The sequence below is a fragment of the Camelus ferus genome, chromosome 15, assembly GCF_009834535.1.
Source record: "Camelus ferus isolate YT-003-E chromosome 15, BCGSAC_Cfer_1.0, whole genome shotgun sequence".
Classification (NCBI taxonomy): Eukaryota; Metazoa; Chordata; class Mammalia; order Artiodactyla; family Camelidae; genus Camelus; species Camelus ferus.
This window is the reverse complement of record NC_045710.1, coordinates 49,500,912-49,522,738: the sequence shown is the minus strand read 5'-3', so window position 1 is coordinate 49,522,738 and position 21,827 is coordinate 49,500,912. Positions and strand designations below refer to the sequence as shown.

Genomic DNA, 21,827 nt, shown 5'->3' with positions numbered 1-21,827 from the left:
ACGACCTGCGAGCCCAGCCTCTCGCCCTTATCCACTCTCCCTCCTTCTGCCCTAGCCACCTTGGCCTCCTTGCGCTCCCAGGAGCCTCTGGCTTCCTTCCCCCGTCAGCTTTGCACTGCCTCTTCCGCAGAGGATGTGCCCCAGCCGCCCCAGCCAATGCTTCCAAGGCTTCCAGCGATGTCCTGGCTCAGCAGGAACTCTCCTGGCCCCCCTGTTGAAACATGCCAGTACACCCGATTCTCTTTTATCCCACTTGGTTTTCTTCTGTAGCACTGATCTCTTCTGACATGATTCATTTCAGTATTTTCATATTTGTCTTCCCTGGTTATTAAAACGAATGAAAGCTCCCCAAGGGCAGGGATTTCTGTCCCTTGCTCACTGACAGACTTGTCTAGAATTCTACCTAGCTCTTAAGTGTTTGCTCAGTAAATAATGAATTAGGTAATGAGACAGCTTGTTTATACAGGTTGTGGTTTTACATTAAATTCTATTCAGTACTTTGTCATTCTTCATAAAAGGTAAAAATCAGTATTCTTTGGAGTCATTCATTCCACAGCCTTGCAGGATTCCTTCTCCGTGCTGAGCACTGCAATGCACACTTGAGATTCTTGTACGGAGGAGAGACGTACCTGACCCAGATGAGCTACAGGTTGCTGGGGGTGTTCATACCCACAACACCCATATTGTCAGGTATGCGCTTGTTCCCAGGCACTGTATTCTTTGGCTCTAGATCATCCTAAGAGTATAGATTAGTTAAGCTAAACTAATAGATACATTTAAGCCCTAGGTCTCCCTATCCTTACCTAGTTCTAGGGGTCTCAAGAGGAGAAAAGATGACTTAAAATGAAGCAGTAATCTGCAGGATGGGAGAACATATTTGTAAATCACATACCTGATAAGACATTGCTGTCTGGAATATATAAAGAACTTCAACCCCAAAACAAAAAATCCCACCTGATTAAAAAATGAGCAAAGGACTTGAACAGACATTGTCTCCAAAGAAGATACACAAATGGCCAACAGCACGTGAAAAGATTTATCACTAGTCTGTAGCAACGCAAATAAAACCCACAAGATACCACTTCATACCCATTAGCTTTGCTGTTAGCAAAATAAAAGTGTTGGTAAGGAGATGGGGAAATTGGAACCCTTGTGCATTGCTGGTGGGGATGTCAAATGGTAGTCATTGTAGGAAATGGTACAATAGTTTCTCAAAATATTAAACACAGAATTACCATATGACCCAGCAATTCCATTTCTGGGTACATACCCAAGGGAAGTGACAATCGGGGCTAGAACAGACATTTGTACACCCATGTTCACAGTGGCATTATTCACAGTAGCCCAAAGTGTCCACGACAGATGAACGGATAATCAAAATGTGGTCTATACATACAATGGCTTAGTAGTCAGTAATGAGGAAATTTTGACACATGCTATTAACATGGATGAACCTTGAAGACATGCTAAGAAAAATAAGCCACTCACAAAAGAACAAATACTGTATTATTCTATTTACACGTAAGTTCTTGGGAGTTGTCAAATTCATAGGCAAAGTAGAATGGTGGTTGCCAAGGGCCTGCCTGGAGGAGGGGGAAATAGGGAGTGCTGAATGGGAACAGCGTCACCTGGGAAAGTTCTGCAGATGAAAGGTGGCGGATGGTTGCACAGCGACGTTAATGTACGTAACACCGAGCTGTACACTTTGAAGCGGTTACAACAGTGAATCGTGTGTATTTTACCAGTTGAAAAGAGCAGACAGGATGGTAGAAAAAGAGTGTCAGTCTTTCTGGATACTTTACAGGACTTAGCACAAAGAAAGAAACGGTGTTCATGCTCGTATGTCTTCAAACAATCCTGTCTTCAAAACTCCCCACATGCTCTGAAGCCTCTGGTTACACTGGCTCACTCGAGTCCATCGCCACGTCAGCCTCTCACTTCCCTTGGGCGTTATCAATCTCAGTGAGTCCTTGCTCTCCCAAACCTCCCGAAGATTAGTGGTGTCTCTGACCACATGAGAAATTAACACTTGTACAGTACAAGTATTTTGCAAGTTGTAGGAAGGTTCCAGACGCTGTCACCGTATACTTTCAGTCATCTGACACTAAGCGTGCTGTCCAACGGCTCTGGAATCAAGAAAATTAGGTCTTTCCCAGGCGCTCAATGAACATGAGCTTTCCTGTGCGCTATCTTCCTTGTAGGGAGGTAGCATGAGGGCTGGAGCCCAAATCTGCTGGAGTGACTAGGAGAAAATGCCAAGTTCTCCTCCCTCATCAGTCACTGAAGAGCTAAGAAAATACTCCCCTTTCATGCACATCCCCCAGCCAATTTATCCATAAATATGTAAATGAACTATTATCTGATATGTCAAAAATTGTACTAGATTCTGAACATCCAAAGATCAGAGGCTTTAGGGCGGGAAGCAGACACAAAAATAACCCCTGTGTAGCATGACAAATGGCACAGAAATACAGGTAAGCACGGCCAATGTATCTGGTGTTAGACTTAGTGTCCGGGCCTTAGACTTTCAAGAAGTGGTCTGATCCAGTGTAGGTTGGCTACTGCTGACGCAGTCAGCCATCACCTCTCTCTCTTCTTCATCATTCCTGTGCCAAGAATTCGTTGGGTTTCCTCTAACACTGTTTCCCTTTCAAGTAGTACTGATTCCCTGGGGGACAGCAAGAAATGACCGACCAGGGAGAGGCCCAAAACTCAAATCAGTACAAGTTCAGTATTGCAAATTTGAGCAACTGCCAGAGAAATATATGTACTCTCTTGTATTACCAATAGTTCTCTAATTATGTACGAAGTCTTCAAAAGGAAATAAATTCAAACAATATGAAATCATGATTTCACTTTAACATAGATAACAAAACCCAAGTTTTCCCAGTCAAAATTATGCTCTTTCCTTAAAAGTAAACACAAAACATCTATGGTTACCTGGCAGTGGTTCATTTCAGTCCAAGGGATGAAAACTGTGGACCCTTCCTCAGGAAGGTACACCCTAAGCAGTCACAATTTTGAACATCATCCTGGGCAAAGCAGGGGGTGGGCAAGCACCTCCCGAAGCCTGTGCAGACTCCAGAGTACGTCCCAACAAATCCCTCCTGTTCCTAAAGTAGAAAGACTTGATACCATTGTACACACACTCTCTCCATGCTGCCGTGTCGCTGAAAGAGAAAACATGACCGCCGGGAGAACTTTCCTGCAGTTTCCCATCGAATTCCCACTGTCAGATGGACGCGTATCTAACCCCAGTGCAGGGTACCAGCCAGTCTGGGACGGTGGCGCACAGAACTGACAGGAAGGAAATGGCAGCTACTTATCAAGAATACTTTTTATAGCTCTTCCCTGTACTTTCTAATACTCTCATCACTCAAGTTGAAAAGTTTTGGCCCAGGGTCGCAGAGATGGATAAGAGAACACAGTACCACAATCACAGTTTAATGAAGTGAGTTCCATTCATTAAAAAGATGCAGACACTTGTTAAAACACTCTGTTGCAGGGTTTTCAGAATATCGTTTTCTTGGGGGTAAAAACATTCTTTTATTACATACTACACAGAAAAATAGACCCAACCCTGGTAAGGTCAGGCTGCTTTCATTAAATTCCTGTTTAAAAAATAAAACTCTTTCCTCGTGTCAACCTTGTGATGTAGCCTTAAATTTTAAGTTTACAAACTGCAAAAACAGGAGTAAAGATTAGCGTTTTTTGGTCCACAGAGTGTATCCAAACTGCTGCTTCTGACCTGATTCTAACGTATTCACACACCACCCAGTATTAAGGGTCACGATTCAGAGAGGTTTTCTGGGATAATTCTTTTAATTACAACTCATAGAGAATAAATGCTTATAAATTTATAAAAAGTTATATATTTATAAATAAAAACCTTAGATATTGATACTGAACTGTTTTTTTAAAATAAGAAGTTTCTCTCCAAATGAGAGAATTATAAACTGCAAATCTGCTACATGTGATTTAAAATGGAAAAAATGATGAATTATACTTAATGTCTAGTAATGGTACTCATGGCTGAAAAGCTCTTCACGTGGTGTCTGGTGACCAGTTGTATAGAGTAAGGCCTTTTTCTCTAGAGTCCAAAGACAAGATGGAAAGTCTGATTTGAAATCAGAATCGGTCTGCTGCTCTGCTGGCCACAGCGCGGATGTTGCCATACACCTTTGATGGAGGGTTTCCTGCAGAAGAAGATAAAAAAGCTTATTTATACAAATATACTCACATATAGAGAGGCTACATGGAAAATGGTCTACAACTCCAAAAAGGACAGGGACATTTTCCACTGGACCTACCTTAAATCAACAAAGAACCATAAAGGAAACTATACACAAATGTTCCCCCTAAAACATTTTAAACCCTAAGAGCCAAAGGCACCGAGTTGTCAAAATATTTCCCAAAGCAGCTGGTCAGCCAGACCCAGGCCCAGGGCAGACCCCAGGCGTTTCCTGAGCAACCCCTGCGGCTCCGGTCAGAAGTGACTGCGCTTTGCGGTTTGAAAGTGGGGCGAAGTGGGTCAACTAAGATGACCGATGCTGACCAGCAGCTCCCTTTCGGTTGGACCTGAAACAGTGCTGTCTGCTACTCTGACGGGCTCTCCTGTGCACTTCATCAAGGGAAAGTGGTGAAGCCACAATCTAACTCAGTAAACCCTTTCTCTTGGATTTAAGTGGAGCCAAGAGAAGATGGAATACAAGCAAAAACATTCCTCCTTTTCCTCTGGGCCCACACCTGCCAACCCCCAAGAGTTTCTCCTTGCTTCCTCTAAATGTCACCCTGACCCTAAAATGATTTGCAAACGTGATCTGAGTTCTGAAATTCTCTGTTCTTTTCTCTTGGAGGAAACCACAAAGGGGGAAGCTGCTGTTACCCAGGATGAGGTTGCAAATGGCAGTCCTTGCCATCTTGATGTTTTGGAAGGAACCAAGGATGTGCACTTTCCTGCAAGAGATAAAGTGAGACAAGTCAGCAACAGACGGCATTTCCTTAACTAAGCCCCATATTCTGGAAACTCCTAACAGATAACAGATCCCTAAATAAAGGCGGTGGTGATGGTTGCATAACTCTGTAAATACACTAAAAACCACTCTGAAAGGGAGAAGTTTGATATGTGAATTACATCCCAATAAAAAATTATGAGAAAAGACATATAAAAAATAAAAACACAAACACTAAGTTCTTTCAGAATCTTGGTGAACAAGGGCTCCCCTCCAGGGAGTGCTCCCCACGTGCTGGGGCCTAACACACACAAGCTCGTTTAATCCTCGCCGAGCTGCGTTAGGCACAAGTTATTCCCACTTTACAATGAGGAAAAACGTATCTGAGAAATCAAAAAACCTGTCCAAGATGAAACGTGTGGTGCTGGGATATGATTTCCAACAGAATTGTACTTAATTAAAACATAGCTGGATTTCAACTGGAGAGCTTTCGAAAGACTGAGCTTCCTCATTGCTCACTGAGGGTCACCAAGACCTTGTTAACGGGCACTCCTTGCTGCGTGGCTCAAGTCACACTGACAATACAGCATTTTGCTTTTCGGAGCCCATCTTCCAAAATACCAGTCAACTCAGTAGTAAACTGACCCTGAAGTCTGCAGTGGGAGCGTCAAGCAGAACCTCTCCCCACGCAGGCTCAGGCATTTCTGAAACTGGGGGTAAAAGTGAGACGAAAAACAAGAGGATTAGGTAAAGTCTGTTGAAGACGATCCCCAGATTTTTTCCCCCAACTTTGTGCAACCAGGCAAGCACCCAACCACCCCTCTGGAACTCTGGTAAAGTGAAGGGGGGTGTTGCTCACTGGGGAAGGCGGAAGACCTGGGGTCTGGACCGGGAGTGCCAGGCCCAGCTGCAGTGGGGGCGCCGTGGTGAAAACCGGGGCAACGCCAAGCAAACGTGCACAATGAACACTAAGGCTTCCAACTGTCTTCCATTGCTGGGCTCTGTAAGTCTGCCAGCAAAGAGACTGGAGCATACTTCTCCGGGGAACCTGACCTGCTCAATAAGAAAGACTAAAGATACTGACATCCGGGGGGCTTCCCCAAAGCAACAGGCTGGCAATCACCCAAAGTGAAGCCTCCCATCCACCAGCCACCCCCCACCAGCCCCCACGCGCCGTGAGCCCAGGGCTGCTCCTCTGCTCTTGACGGCCCACGCTTACCCTGTGACGCCCACACCGAGGAACCAGAATCTAACACAAGAGAGTAGAAGCCACAACCAGCAAGGGGAAGAAAGCATTAGAAAAATGGGAATCGCAGGGAGAAAAGAATAAAAACAACAAAGACAAAACCGGCGATATTAGAAAAGCAATTTTCACACACTCCTGACTCCAGGACAGGACATTAAGACAACTGAACAGCAGGGTTAGAAGATGGAGTCACCAAAGGGAATTCTGAAGGGAAATGATTTCCAACAGAACTGTAAGCCTGGCCGGAGCAGCAGACACCTCCAGAACTAGGGCTTAAAAAGCGTACTTCCTATGATGGGCTAGCACCCAGACTACGTGTGCCGCCAAAACAGGGAGGCTGCGGGACAAAGAGCCAAGGACCAAGGGCTTCCGACCTCGAAGGGGCAGAGGTGCAAGCAGAAGCCGGGATGGCCGCTGTGTGTGGACAGAGGGTAGGTCCCAGAGCTTCTGGAAGAGAAGGCTCCAGGAGAGGTTCCGGAACTGCTTCGTGCACCTGAGTCCACCAAGCAAAGACACACACAGTGCGCAGCTTTCTACTGAATGAGTACGCTGAAATATTAACAGAGCACACAGGCACGCTAAAAATGACTGTGAAAACAAAGCTGCAAAGGACAGATTAAGTAATCACAGAATGCCGCCTGGCTCAGCCTCAGCCGTTAACCACTCTGAGCGCCGACTGCATACTCAGGTAACACTGAGCATGGGTCGAACAAAACCCACGGTGAATGGGGAGGGCGGGGAGGAGTGGGCAAACTGGACTGTTAGAAGGGCTGAGTACGGGGGTGACGAGGGCAGAGGACTGGAAAAGCTAAATCTTCATCTTTCATGGGAGAAAGGCAACAGTGAATCTGAGGAAAAAAATGAAGCTGGTATCTGAAGACATTTGGAAATATGGAGATGAAGAATTTTTTAAAATTAGCTAAAAGAGCTGAACTTGAAGAGTAGAAACCCCCTCTGGGAGGGGTGGCTATGGACAGGGGGCATCTCTGGCTTTTTCAAATATGTGTATGTCTAACTGATAAAAACAAAATCCTTTGAAAGAGAGCAGGCAAGATGAGGAAACAGAGACAGCAAGAGCACGTAAGTAACACAACCACCACAGCAACGTTGCTGGAAAGGAGAGTCGGTCTCAGGATGTAGAGGCAACACTACTTCCCATCAGATACACTGAACGTCTCCAGAACAGATCGTGTTCAGTTTCACATCGTGTTCACATCACACTGCATTTTTACCAGATTATTAGCAACTCATCAAAAATGACATTTATAGATGCACAACAGTCCAGCTCATGGCTAATCGTAATTAATACACATCTTGGAACATGTCGATTTTCAATTAAAGTCAGTGCATGTCTTACAGCAAGAACTACAAGACAGTACGTCTTTGCCTGTACACGGCAATGACAAAACCTACGGCTAACACTCAACAAGGTGGAGAAACCTGAAACTGCACGCTAATGAAAAGACGCTCCCCAGTACCTCCATTTAAATAAATGAACAAACCTAATTACCACCCCCCAAAAGGGACCCATAAAATACACTCTATTTAAAAAAAAAAAAGAAGAAAAAGCCAGACGTCAAAGACTACATACTGTGTATTACCATTTATATGAATTTCTAGAAAAGGCAGACCCACAGTGACAGAAAAACCAGTGACTGCGTGGGACTGGGGTGGGACTGCAAACACGGACAAGGTGGAATCACAGGACTAACAGAGTATTTGCCAAAAACTCGCAGATTTAAAACAGGTGAATTTTACTGGATGTGAATCAAACTGCAATAAAGCTACTTAAAAAGATTAGTTTAACTAGTACATGTTATGTTAAGCCTTAGATATATAAATTTTAAGTCGTGAATTTAATGTAATGTATTACCCATAATTTGACTAGCAAATCAGTTACATTTTTAAACTTCTAAATTTACAAAAGCCTTTAGGGCTATATTTGATATTTTAAAATGCGGTACACGTTTCAAAATTTTTGACATTTCTAGTTCAAACAGGCTTTTCCCATGGCTCCATAGTCCCAACTCTAGGCTCAAGTCATAGAAGGTCAAAATTATCACACACCTGTCTTCAGCAGACGGGGCCACCCATGGAGTGTTAACAGTTTAATACTTAAAGTATAAAAAATTTGTCTAAAATTTAGATTCCAAATAATAGTGAGCCCCTCCATTTACAGCAAAGATGAGATGATTTTTGAGTAAAATTACTGCTGGCTTCAGTAGCAGGCGGGTCCCTCCTCCTCTCAAGCCCACCGCTTGGTTTCCCAACTTCCCGGCATTATATAATCTGAGCCATCTGCCAGTCACCCAGCCTGGCAATGGGGCAGCGTCAGCACTGGACATAGAAGGGTAATCCCAGCTTGACTTCCTGCACCCTTATTTTAATCCCATATCATCTTATATATGTTCACATATAACCGCCCTCCCGTTTTCACCCAACGTGCGATTCTTGCCTTTCTTTTGTGAAAGGCCTTTACATATGTGTGTGTGTTTATATATACATACACACTTGCATATATACACATATATAAATCTTTGTTAAGGAAAGCCTCACAATGGCATTTAACACACTCCTCGCTCTCCTCTACTGATTTAACAGATTCCCAAGATACTATTTAAATCTTCACCTGTCATGTAATTTCTTTTAATAGTGATTCTAACCATCTCCTTCATTGCTAATTGAGAAAAAAGTGGTAACTTCTAAGATTTTCTCAACTAACTTAATCTGCTTTCAAAGTAGGCAACTACTTACTCATCCAGAACCACATACTGGCATTTAGTGGCAACATGATACATAAAACACAACGCTTAGGACTTTCTGAAACCAGTAAAAGATCACATACAGATATGACAACAATTTTCTCAGGATCACATACTTACACATCAGCCAAGACTATCCGCGTCCGGGTCACATTCTCTATGGTGAACTTGGTTTTTCCTCCTTTGCCAGCAATTCTTCCTATTGCCCTAGACAGGTGATCTCCCTTTAAGGGCTTCACTAAATGAGAAACACAAAACCTCAAGATGGAAGCCATTCCAGCACCACCCACTTCCACAAAAAGTTTTACAATATTTTACAATACCATTTAAAAGAGTCAAGACATGGAAGCAACCTAAATGTCCATTGACAGAGGACTGGATAAAGAAGATGTGGTATTTTTATACAATGGAATACTACTCAGCCATAAAAAATAATAAAATAATGTCATTTGCAGCAACATAGATGGACCTAGAGATTATCATACTAAGTGAAGTAAGTCAGATAGAGAAAGACAAATATCAGATAATATCACTTATATGTGTAATCTAAAAAAAAATGATATAAATCTTATTTACAAACCAAAAATAGACTCACGGACACAAAAAACAAACTATGGTTACCAAGGGAAAAGGGCAGGGGAGGAATAAATTAGGAGCTTGGGATTAACAGATACACACTACTATATATAAAATAGCTAAGCAACAAGTCACTGTATAGCACCAGGAACTACATTCAATTTCTTGTAATAACATAAAATAGAAAAGAATCTGAAAAAAAAGTAAGTATACATATAACTGAATCACTTTGCGGTACACTTGAAACTAACACTGTAAATCAACTATAATTCAATAAAATAATTTTTTTAAAAAGCTTAATCATTAACCAAACTTCTCTACTAAAAGACACAAAATATACATTTTTTTAAAAAGCTGTAAATAATGCAGCTCAATTGATGTTGTTGGAAAGCTAAGACTCACACACAATACAGAGTCAGCAATACAAAAGCACTGTCTAGTATTCCACAAAAGACCAGCACACACTCACCATCTGTAATTTCAAAAGACTCTAGGAAGAGGTCATCCAACCTGATGAGGGCAAGTGCGTCCTACAATACAGAAATAAATACTGTGAAGCCCTGCCACTCGGGCACCTGAGAATGAGTGTTCAGCTACCATTCACAAACTGCAGAAGCAGAAAACGCAAACTAAAAAAAAAAGCCCCAATCCATTGAAACATTCACATGGTGTATTTTTCAAGCCCCCACTTCAGATGAGATCACTCACCTCCACCTGAAACCCAAGAATAAAGGCTTTTACAAAATCAGCTGCTTTCGTCAGAGCGCTAACATCCTTGGTTTCTTTACAGGTCTGTTAAAAAAAAAAAAAAAGGCACAAGTTATAGCTGGGAATGAAAAATGGTAAAATCCTAACAAACGACTAAGATTGACCTTTCCCACTATTGTAATTGCCTTCACTACCACCCATCCCCAGTATATCCTCTACAACCCAGTTTTTGGTGAGGTAAGTACTGTGCTTAATTTTCAAAACAATACTCTGCTGGCTCCAGCGCTGGGCAGTGCCCCTCAAAGGCTGTTCAAATGGCTGATCTGACCCTGGCGTTACTTCCTCTGACACAGCCCAGTCGCCCCCATTCTGAAGGACCTCCGACCTCAGCCTATCCCCACCCAAGCTGGCCCTCTTCTCTTCTCCAGTGCGGTCTCCCTGGGAGTCCTGATCTAACTCCCTGACCTCAACCATCATTCGTGTGCCGATGCGTCTTTCCCACAGCAACAACTCTAGTCCTAATTACTAAGACTGGTTTAAGCAGGGATCCTGCCCTCGAAGAGTTTATTTGAGAATCACAGAAACAGGAGGTGCCATTCATAAAATGCCCACGCCTGTAAATGATGTGCACTACAAAGGCGGTGGACACTCTACGGCTCCAACCGGCATGTTAACCTAAATACTAATACAAACACTTCTGTATTTGAGGAAACTCAAGTACCAAAAGGTGAAAAAGTACTGATATGTGAACACGGGTCTGACTCCAAAACCATCACTCCTCCTCTCCCACACAGACTCACAGTAGAGTTGAGGAGAGCCCATATTTGACAGCTTTGAAACCATACAGGGCTGTCTAATGGCACATTTCAAACTAGATCCCGGTCCCAATTCTATCTGTGACCTCAGGCAAGTCCCACGAATGCCCTAGGTCTTAAGTTTTCTCATCTGTAAGATAAGATCCTGAGAGGTCCCTACCAGTAGCGATGACTTTGGCCAGGATACTCCTTGGCCAGTTTCCTCACATCTCTAAAATGGGGTACGTCATCTACCTCCTAGGGCTGCCCTAAAGACCAAAATGATGCATACCCGCCAAAGTACCACTACGGGTCTAGCATACAGCAGTAGCAACAAACGACAGTGGAATCCAAACTGGTAGTGCTGCAGTACATAAGACAGTTAAGGACAATAGCAGTTGATGCTGAAGACATGACTGAAAAGTGAACTGTAAAGGAGAAAGAACCTGACACAGTGAAGTCAGCCAGAAAGAGGAAGAAAAATATCTTATGATACCACTTATATGCAGAATCTAAAAAAATGACACAAATGGACTTATTTACAAAACAAAACAGACTCACAGACATAGAAAACAAATTCATGGTTACTGGGAGGGAACTTGGGGGGAGAGATAAATTGGGAGTTTGGGATTTGCAGATATTACTATACATAAAATAGATAAACCACAAGGTCCTACTGTATAGCACAGGGAAACTATATTCAATATCTTATAATGAAAAAAAATATGAAAAAGAACATATATATTTATGTACGACTGAATCACTATGCTGTACACCAGAAATTAACATAACATTGTAAACCGACTATACTTCAATTAAAAAAAAAAAAAAAGAACTTGGAATAGACCCTGGAAGATGATGAAATTGAGATAAGAAGGAAAAGGGAGCAGGGAGGAGGGGGCCTTCTTCAGAGAGCAAATCAGTCCATACGTAGGGACATAAATGTTCTAAGAGGTGGTGAGAGAACTTGGGAATGAGACACCTGCTTCAAAGGCAAACTCAGTCAAAACCTTAACTTTTATCTTTCAGAGATGAAGATACCAAGATACCATAATAAAAGCAGTGTGGTCTAGGAAGATTAATCTGGCTCTTGCACAGAGGATGGAGTCGTGAAAGGAAATTTAAAACAACAAAGGAAAGGAAACTTAAAAGGAAAAAAGATGTTTTAGCACTAAACCACAAAAACCTGAGTGAGAGGGGCAGTAGGAACCAAAAGGGGTCCTACTGTCAAATTCTGTGTTTTAAACCTCACCAGCTATTTAGGCCAGTGCCTCTCTCTGCTTTATTCCATCATTTCAGTCCCTCAGCAGAGATTAGTTTATACCAGTCCTGACAATGAATCCTTAAAAAGGAAGCTACAATTACTTTTGGTTATTGATTCTGATGCAAAATTGGCACCCAGAAGAAGAAACCCAAAGTCAATTAATTTTAACTGTCTCTTAGGCTGACATCATGGAATGAATAAATATATAAATATATTTATATATAAATTAAATTTATTCTCAAAATAATACTCCCTCAAAATAAAAAACCCATCAAAATATAAAATGTCTGTATGGTAGAAAGTACTTTGATTGCTTATTTACATACTTCTGTTTATGACAAACCCTTTATTAAAGCTTTTCTCAAACAGCACAGAATATTATTAAAACATTCAAAGATATAGCCAGCACTTTGGTACACTCTCAGGCCCAAGTTATGAATTCAACTAATATCGAAGTTGAATGCAGATTTTGAAGGCATTTGAGCGGTTCAAGCACTATTATTAAAAAACTGCAAGAAAATCATTGAACAAAATAAGGCCCATTAAGGAAAGCCTATTCATGCCTTTTCATCTCTGGAGGAGAGAGAAACCGCAGCATATTTGAAAATGGTTAACATTCTCCTTACCCTGATTTCTACATTCCTAGATTTCAAGTTAAAGCGTATCTGAAGTCCCAAATGTTCTACAATAGGAGTAAATATCTTCATCCAGTTCTCTTTTAACGGTGTGTATCTGTTAGCTGGGACTGGAATTTTCCTGGTTTCTTCTTTCCCACCCTACAATAAAACAAAACACAACTCAGGAGTGGTCTGGAGGGATGGGGGTGAGGGGTCGGGGTGGAGTTGTACAATGACAGCTGATCCACAGAAAGTCTGCTTTAACTGAACGAATTAAACTTCAAGAAGAGTCAGGCTGTAAGAGCTTCACGCCAGGAGCTTCAACATCACCCAGAGGCCACCGGCTTGACTTGCCTCTCGCCCCTGCCCCGTTCCTGTCCCTCCGTCCCCGCCAGTACCAAGAACCCATCCCCGGAGAGGGGCGGGAAGACGGGCCTCTTCGCCGGCCGGGCCTCCTCGGTGTCCATGCGGCCCGCGTCCCCGCCCTCCCCTGGCGTGGACAGCTGTTCGGCCTGCCGTTTCTTCGCCCGCCGACCACCTTTGCGGGTGACCTCGGTAAAGCCGTCCTCGGCCAAAGAGCTCTGTGACTCCATCTCGGTTTCCATCCTCAGGAATCTTCGGCCTCTGCACCAGCTTCCGGCTGGAACACGTGCAGGGCTGCACTGCGCAGGCGCACCCCGCAGGACCCAGCCTTTGCCAACCAGCCCCAGGGCTCCGCCTTTTTTCCTAAGACGTCCCACGCAGGGGGCCTGAAGCCGGATTTTGTGTGTTTGTTGGGGAGGGAGATAGGCTGTCCTAAAATGTGCCTGATTCTTACAGGCTCCCTCCGGCCCCTTCGCAGCCAAAACGTTTTGTAATCTCTAATCTGTGTATGTACGAAAGGCAATAGTAAAGGCGATAAACAAATTTGTGCCGTCGATGAAGAAAAATCTTGTGTGCCGTCAGTGGCGCATCTGGCACTATCTGAGACACCTAAAGCCAACTCGCTAGGGCGTCAGAGGGCGCGTACGGCAAGCGGGAGGGACAAACTGTCTTTACTGTTCGGTGTCTGGTTTCCAGGTTAGCGTTTTGTTAGGGAAAGGGTGTGCCCGTTAGAAGAAGCGAAATCAATCAACTGGACCATGTCGGCCTTCGAGAAGCCTCAGATCATCGCCCATATCCAGAAAGGCCTCAACTACACGGTGTTTGACTGTAAGTGGGTGCCCTGCAGCGCCAAATTTGTGACCATGGGCAACTTCGCCCGGGGCACCGGCGTCATTCAGCTGTACGAGATCCAGCACGGGGACCTAAAGCTGCTTCGGGAGGTGGGTGCCGGGTCGACACTGCCCAGTTCCCAGGCCTGGGACTGACGTTGGGGGCGAGTGAGGATCCGGGGCGGGAGGGTGTCGGCATTTCTTTTTGCCAACGCCTTCGTCCAGCGTCTCGCCATAGCACAACTCGAGCTGGGCGGGAGTAGCGAAGCGGTTCGCAGATTGAGGAAAACTTCCGATGTAAAACGCTTTGTCCCGAGTCCTAAATTGTCGATGGGCTTGTTCATCCAAGCCCTGAAGTCCCTTCCTCTACCTACCGCCAGCCACTCTCGCTGTCCAGCGCAAGGTCTCTGGAAGTGACGCTACGGCTGTGTTTAAATTCGAGGCCCTTCTGGACAGTGCGCGGTTGTATTAACAGGCACAAGTTAGTAAAATGCTTTTTCATACAAACAGAGCCAAAGCAGGCACCAGGATGCCTGCAGTGTAATTGGAGGAGACAACTAACACATCTGTTCTTTCAACGAGTATCAGTTTATTGCCTGGTATTCCCATGCATGTAAATAACAATGTCACCCGTATCATGGAGTTTTTTTTCTAGTGGGAGAGGGAATCAGTTAAATAATCAAACCAATGATACTTAAATACAAACTTGAGATGAATTTTCTAACATAAAGGAAACACGGTTCTATGAGAGTAAAACAAAACAAAACCAGATTTGGGGTGAGTAGAAGCTAATTTAGGCCAAACTAGGAGTTGACATTTCTAGAGGAAACAGCATAGGTGGAAGCTTAGCGATGGGAGAGAGGTTATTTCCTTTAGAAACAAAAAGAGTAGTAAGCAGGGACCAGACGTTGCAAGATCTATAGGTCTTTTAAAAGAGTTATGTCTTTTTTTTTTCCCTAAGAAAAATGGGACGTTAATGAAGGGTTTTAAATGGGATGTGGCAAGATCAGATTTACAAATTTTGTAAAGATACTAAGGAACGAATTGGAGAATAACAACATTAACTAACATTTTTATGCCTGGGTACAGTTTTTTAAATGCCTTGATTTGCGTTGCCTTTTGAAAAAGAACGATCCTTCATACTCAGAGGTTTAGAGTTGTAATAGACTACGGGACGTCTGTAATTCCAGGGACCAAAAGCTATGGAGAGAATCTGCTTGGAGCAGTTAGGAGTTAAACTGGTAGGTAAAGGATGAATACAATTTCGATAGGAAAGCTTAAATGAGAAGGAAAGTCAAACCCCATCCCACTTTAAATTTTATAAATGCCAGTTTTCTTGTTCAGTTTGTCTTCTTTACTCCTAAACATGGCTTGTTCTTTTCTACCTTTCCTTGTGTTGCTCATCACTGAGCCCCGAGTCACTTGTTTATATTCTAAGGTCCAGTTCAGAATATTTGATTAATGATGTCCCATCCTGATCCCTACACAAGGTAACTTCTCTTTATGTTGCATTCCTGTGATACTTACTGTGTCATAAATATATCATTCTGTCCCATGTATCTCTAATTAGACCATGAGCTCCTGAAGAGTAAGGGCATATCTTTCTTTAGAGGGGTAAGGAGCAGCTGCTCAATAAACTACTTGTTAAATGAGTAAATTCATGTCTGCGAAAGGATATAACTTGGAACTTTGAAATACTGGTTTATTGATCATTAGTTGATTGGGGTCAGGAGTTTGAATCAATAAGAAACACTGGAATTGTGCAAAGAAACTTAAAGATGAAGCATTAGGAACGAATACCAATCAAAGCTCAACCAGAGCTTCTAAAGACTTGTGAGTTTTCTTTTTATACGGCTACATGACTTGTGTACATTTCAGTACACTTGTTCTGTAATGAGAAATAGTGCTCTTTGTCTCTTTTAGAGATTCTGGAGGAGTCTAGGAGGTTTTTTTTTGTTTGTTTGTTTGTTTTAGTAATTTTGCTTTTTAACAAAAGTAATGTGTGTTCATGATAGAACATACCAAAAATATAGATAGGAAAGAGAAGAAAATTAGCATCACCCATCATCTCAACCGTAGGAATAACGACTTTGTGTAGTTTCACCTGTATCTTTTGGCTCTTCTCTTTTCTACCATAAACTGTCTGCTGAGAACCTGTTATTTCAAGGTACTATGCTAAAGAAGGACCAAAGAGATTTGAAAGATGAGTCCCTCCTCCTAAAGCGCCTACTGTCTGGAGAGAGGATAAAACAAATGCACAAATTTAAGAGCTTGCATTGTATTTGGCTGGGATGATGCAATGGGAAAGAGTATAGATTAAGTACAATCTCAGTGATTCTCAACTCTTACTGTGCATCAGGGTCACCTGAGTGTGTATGGTTGCTGTTGTGTGTGTGTGTGTGTGTGTGTGTGTGTTTTAAAATATTCATGCCTTTGTCCCACCCCAAGAAATTCTGAAGCACTGGGGCTCTTGCTTCTAAACTAGAGTGAAACCTGGACATCAGTATTTTTGAAACTTCCACCAGGCGATTCTGATGAGGACTACCATTGGTCTGGTTGAATTATTTATTAAAATAGGATGAAACCTACTTGATTATATCCTTGTGGAACCACCTCAAGTCATGTGCTCCAGAGCCCGTGCATCCAGGATAAAAAGGAAGAAAGCAAATGGGTCTTCATTGATGGCCTCCTTATCTTGTTACAAAGGGATAGACAGGGAATGGGGGCAGGGCCTTGGTATACAGTTGAGCAGTTCCGGTGGGAGCTGAAATCCATCTTTCTCTCTCTTTAGGCCCTGCAGGTGTGAGACTACCACCAGCCTCTAGAGGGCACCGTTTTTTTCTAATTGGCTCAAAGGACTACGGGTGGCCCTGAAAAGTGGAATTATAACTGGGGATGTTTACACTTTTAAAAATTAGTAATAAGCTAATGAAATTCCGCTTTTTTAGCCTCTGTGTCGCTGAATTCACCACTTGTTAGCATTTGGTTGACTAAACCTTTAGTGTTAATTAAGTAGTGCCAGGATGTGGAGGAGGAGATACTGACAAGCTGTACTAGACCCACCCACAGGCAGAACAGAAATAGCTCTCCTGGGAATTATCCGTCATGGGCTTCCTTTATCACGCTAACTCAGCCTGGCAAAGAGAACCAAGAGCTGGGTCAAATCTGCCCATCATTGATGGTCATCTTCAGTACCACACAGCCGAAATTACCTAATATATACTGATTTTCTTTGTGGAACAAATTTTGCAAAATAGATCTTTATTATAATTTTTTCTAACCAATCAGTTTTCTAGCAAGAAAAATTTTAAGTGTCCACTGAATTCTTTTCATCTTTTCTTTTCCCAAGGTAAAGCATTTAATGGGCAGGGAGGGAGCCCTTTTATCAACTATAAAAAATTAGCTTCACTCCAGCGGCCTCTCTCAGTTTAGCTACTACTGTGATTTCAATGACTGTCTAAGGGAAGCGCAAATACCTCTGCTTTTTAAAGTCCATTTAGCACAGCTCAGCCCTTCTGAGCAAAGTGCAGCCCTTGTTGAGGTGCAGATAACAAGCTGTTTATGCATTTGAGTTTGTTTTTCAATACATTTTACATATTTTGAGTTTAATTTGATCACTAGTACCTATAAATCTGTTTCTTTGATAGAAGGAGAAAAGAACGTGAGTGAAGCATAAACACCATGGATTTATATCTTGTAAAGACATGAATGGGGGTAAAAACCAAAGGACCCAAGTCAGAAAGTAGGCTTGATTCAGGCCTGTACCATTGACCTTCTGCACTGTTTCAGACTTTTTCATTATTGCTGTAGTTGTTATGGTGATCTGTGATCAGTGACCTTTGATGTTCCTCTTGTAATTGTTTGGGAGCGCCACAAGCCATGCCCGGATAAGATTGAAAACTTAATTAGTAAGTGTTGAACGTGTTCTGTTTGCTCCGCTGCCCAGTCCCTTTCCCCAACTCTCTCCCTGTCCTCGGGCCTCCATATTCCCTGAGACACAACAGTGTTTAAATTAGCCCTGTAATGGCCTCTTAAGTGTTCAAGTAGAACATGTCTCTCACTTCAAATCAAAAACTAGGAATGCTGAAGCTTAGGGAGGAAGGCGCGTTGAGAGCTGAGCTAGGCCAAAAGCTAGGCCTCTTGTACCAAACAGTTGGCCAAGCTGTGAGTGCAAAGGAGTTCTTGAAGGAAATTAAAAGTGCTGTTCCAGTGAACACACAAATGGTAAGAAAGTGAGACAGCCTTATTTCTGATACATATAAAATTTTAGTGGTCTGGATAGAAGATCAAACCAGCCACAGCATTCCCTTAAGCCAAAGCCTGATCCACAGCAAAGCACTAACTCCGTTCAGTTCTCTGAAGGCGAGGAAGCTGCAGAGGGCAAGTCTGAAGCTAGCTTGGGTTGATGTATGCGGTTTAAGGAAAGAGGCTGTCTCCATAACATCAAACTGCAAGGAAAGCAGAGGTGCTGGTGTGGACTTGAGACAAGTTCTCCAGCTCTAGCTAAGACCACAGATGAAGGTGGCCACACTCAACAACAGATTTTCATTGTAGACGAAACAAACAGCCTTCTGTGGAAGAAGACGCCATCCAAGACTTTCATAGCTGGAGAGGGGAAGTCAGTGCCTGGCTTCAAAGCTTCAAAGGACAGGCTGCCACTCTGGGTGTAATGTAACTGGTGACTTTAATTTTAATTAAAGCCAATGCTTGTAGACCATTCCAACAATCCTAGGGCCCTTAAGAATTATGCGAAATCTATTCTGTCTGTGCTCTATCAATGGAACAACAAAGCCTGGGTGACAGCACATCTGTTTATAACATGGTTTACTGAATATTTTAAGCCCACTGTTGAGACCTACCACTCAGGAAGAAAGTGGCTTTCAGAGGACTCCTGCTCATTGGCAGTGCACCTGGTCACCCAGAGCTCTGATGGAAATGGACAAGGAGATTCATGGTCTCATGCCTGCTAACACAGCATCCATTCTGCAGCCCACTGATCAAGGAATAATTTCGACTATCATGACTTAAGAAATACATTTTGTATGGCTGTAGCTGCCACAAAGAGTGATTCCTCTGATGGATCTGGGCAGAGTCGATTGAAAACCTTCTGGAAAGGATTCACCCTTCTAGATGCCATTAAGGGCATTCATAATTCATGGGAAGGGGTCAAAATATCAACATGACCAGAAGTTTGGAAGAAGTTAATTCCAGTACTCATGAATGACTTTGAGGGGTTCAGGACTTCAGTGGAGGAAGTAACTGCAGATGTGGTATAAATACCAGGAGAACCAGAATTAGAAGTGGAGCCTGAAGATGTGACTGAATTGCTGCCATCTCTTGAGAAAACGGATGAGGAGCTGCTTCTTACGGATGAGCAAGCAAAGTGGCTTCTTGAGGTAGAATCTGCTCCTGGTGAAGATGCCGTGAAGATTGTTGAAAATGACAGTAGGGCATTTAGAGCATGACATAAACTTGGTTGATAAAGCAGCGGCAGGTTTTCAGAGGATGGACTCCGATTTTGAAAGAAATTCCTCTGTGGGTAAAATTCTAACAGCACCGCACGCTACAGAGAAATTGTTTGTGGAAGGAAGAGTCAGGCAAACTAGCAAACTGCACCGTTGTCTTATTTTAAGAAGTTGCGGCAGCCACCGCAGTCTTCAGCAACCACCACCCTGATGAGTCAGCATCCATCAACATCGAGGCGAGACCCTCCACCAGCAGAGAGAGAACTACTCGCAGAACGGTTAGATGGTGGTTAGCTTTTTTAGCAATAAAGTATTTTTAATTAAGGTCTGTACATTTTTTTTAGACATAACGCTGGTGCACACTGAACAGACTACAGTATATGTAGACATAACTTTTAGATGCACTGAGAAACCCAAAAATTCATGTGACTCACTTTATTGTAATACTTGCTTTGTCGTGGTGGTCTGGAACCGAACTTACAAATATCTCTGAGGTCTGCCTGTACTTTCAAACAATACAAAAATGACTAAAGGAAAAGCATAATAATTTTTATCAGAGAACATTTTAATTGCCTTTTTTATTGTGTACCTTATTTAATTTCCAAAATAGAGCCATAGAATATGGAAATCTAGAAAATCATGGGTTATAAATAGCTGCTTACATAAATAACGTACCCTCTCTTCCCTCCCTTGCATCAAGATCGAAAAGGCCAAACCCATTAAATGTGGAACATTTGGTGCAACATCTTTACAGCAGAGATACTTAGCTACTGGAGATTTTGCTGGAAACCTTCATATATGGTAAGGTTATTTTATCAGTAATAAGACACGAAATAAGCAGTTTCTTAGATTATCACTCTTGTTACGCTTCCTCTGAAAGAATTCTAATTTTAAAATATTTCTTTCCCTGTTAAATTTTAACTATTTGTAAGAATGTGACAATTATTTTTTAATGTATATTTCTGACTTCATGCTCAAAACCCATTTTAAAATACTAACCTATTTTTCTTTAGATATTTGGGGTAATGTTACCAATATTTATTTCCACAATGATGTTTGGGGCTAGCATTTAATACACATACTTGTAAATAAAGGGCTATTCTCCACCTTAAAAGATACAATATATAAAAATGCTCATGTATAACACTGAAAAACTAGATATTGTTTACATTTCAAGAAGAAGTTTGGCATTACAGAATGACACACTGTTTTAATTTTTAACATAGAACTTCCAATTCATTAATTTTAAAAAATGCTTTAACTAACATCTGAGCACAACTTTTTAGGAACACATATGTTGAGTGAATCAAGATAAACAAACTAAATAAATAATTTTGTTAAAAAAGACAAAAATAAGTTTAAAAAAAAAAACCTGTTTTGAATGAGCAAAATCACAACTGTGCCCAGTGCCTTTAATTTTCTTGTTTTTACCTAGAGTTATTTTTTCATATTTAAAGAGTTGAATGAATTGAAATTCCTCTCTAATTACTTTTCAAGAATATCTCTTAATCATTTAAAGTAAACAGTAATGGTCTAGAGGAACTGTCTTCCCTAGCTCGTGTCTTCTATTGTGACCTTTCTTGAGTCTCACTTGGAATCTGCTGCTTTGTAATTAAATGACTTCGATAGACTTACCTGTCTTAGAAGTACAGTGTAACACAGAATGAAGCTTTTACTCCACCTTGCTTTAACTGCTTGACAATCAGTTTAGCATTTATTAGATTTATTAGTTTTTACCCTGCTATGTCACACACTTTCAAAGACCTTGGGAGAGAGACAAGTCTGAATGTTATTTTTTAAAAACAAATATATTTCAGCACAAGAATATGCAACAAATACAAACTGTTGACTATTTTCCTAACAGAGCTTCCCAGTACAGCACAGGTGTTACTGTCTTATTTTCATTGGTAAGTCTTACAATTTCACATTAAAAGAAGTGATATTTCAAAGTCTGTAACAACAGTCAAATAGTTATTTTAAGTAGAACCTCAGTCCTGTTTAGTCTCTTGATGCTTTCACAATTATACTGCAAAGATAAACATCATCTCTAAGCTAGGCTGAATTTCTCAAATTTTGGTTTGAGAGATTTTACTAATAAATCTGGGCCCAGCAATAAATTGGGATCACATGTCATAAAGAAGTACATTCATTAAGAAGAGAAAGTGTAAGTTATTAAAAACTGACTTGTTAAAGAGAAATGTGGATAGAGGCTCCAACAGAAAAGCCAAAGGGGGTGGGAGAGGACGAAGG

General features: G+C 42.0%; 2 protein-coding genes across 4 annotated transcripts in view; one reads left to right on the top strand and one right to left on the bottom strand.

The window, feature by feature from the left end:
- Positions 1-3,427: 3,427 nt before the first annotated feature.
- Positions 3,428-13,575, bottom strand: PNO1 (partner of NOB1 homolog). Its single transcript, XM_032497704.1, has 7 exons — positions 13,318-13,575; positions 12,929-13,078; positions 10,245-10,328; positions 10,006-10,066; positions 9,081-9,198; positions 4,886-4,956; positions 3,428-4,196 (listed from the first exon to the last, which is right to left on the bottom strand). Exons 1-7 carry the CDS (start codon positions 13,522-13,524, stop codon positions 4,129-4,131), a joined length of 759 nt encoding a protein of 252 aa, XP_032353595.1. The 5' UTR covers positions 13,525-13,575; the 3' UTR covers positions 3,428-4,128.
- A 347-nt stretch (positions 13,576-13,922) lies between these two features.
- The window catches only part of WDR92 (WD repeat domain 92), a 31,438-nt gene continuing 23,533 nt past the window's right edge, over positions 13,923-21,827 (top strand). For 2 of the 3 annotated variants that reach the window (XM_032497703.1, XM_032497702.1), the window contains exons 1-2: positions 13,923-14,223; positions 20,278-20,378. In XM_032497703.1, coding sequence (XP_032353594.1) covers positions 14,041-14,223; positions 20,278-20,378 — 284 coding nt within the window. In that variant the 5' untranslated portion in view covers positions 13,923-14,040. The remainder of the gene's footprint in view (positions 14,224-20,277; positions 20,379-21,827) is intronic. The other variant, XM_032497701.1, reaches the window with a different exon arrangement.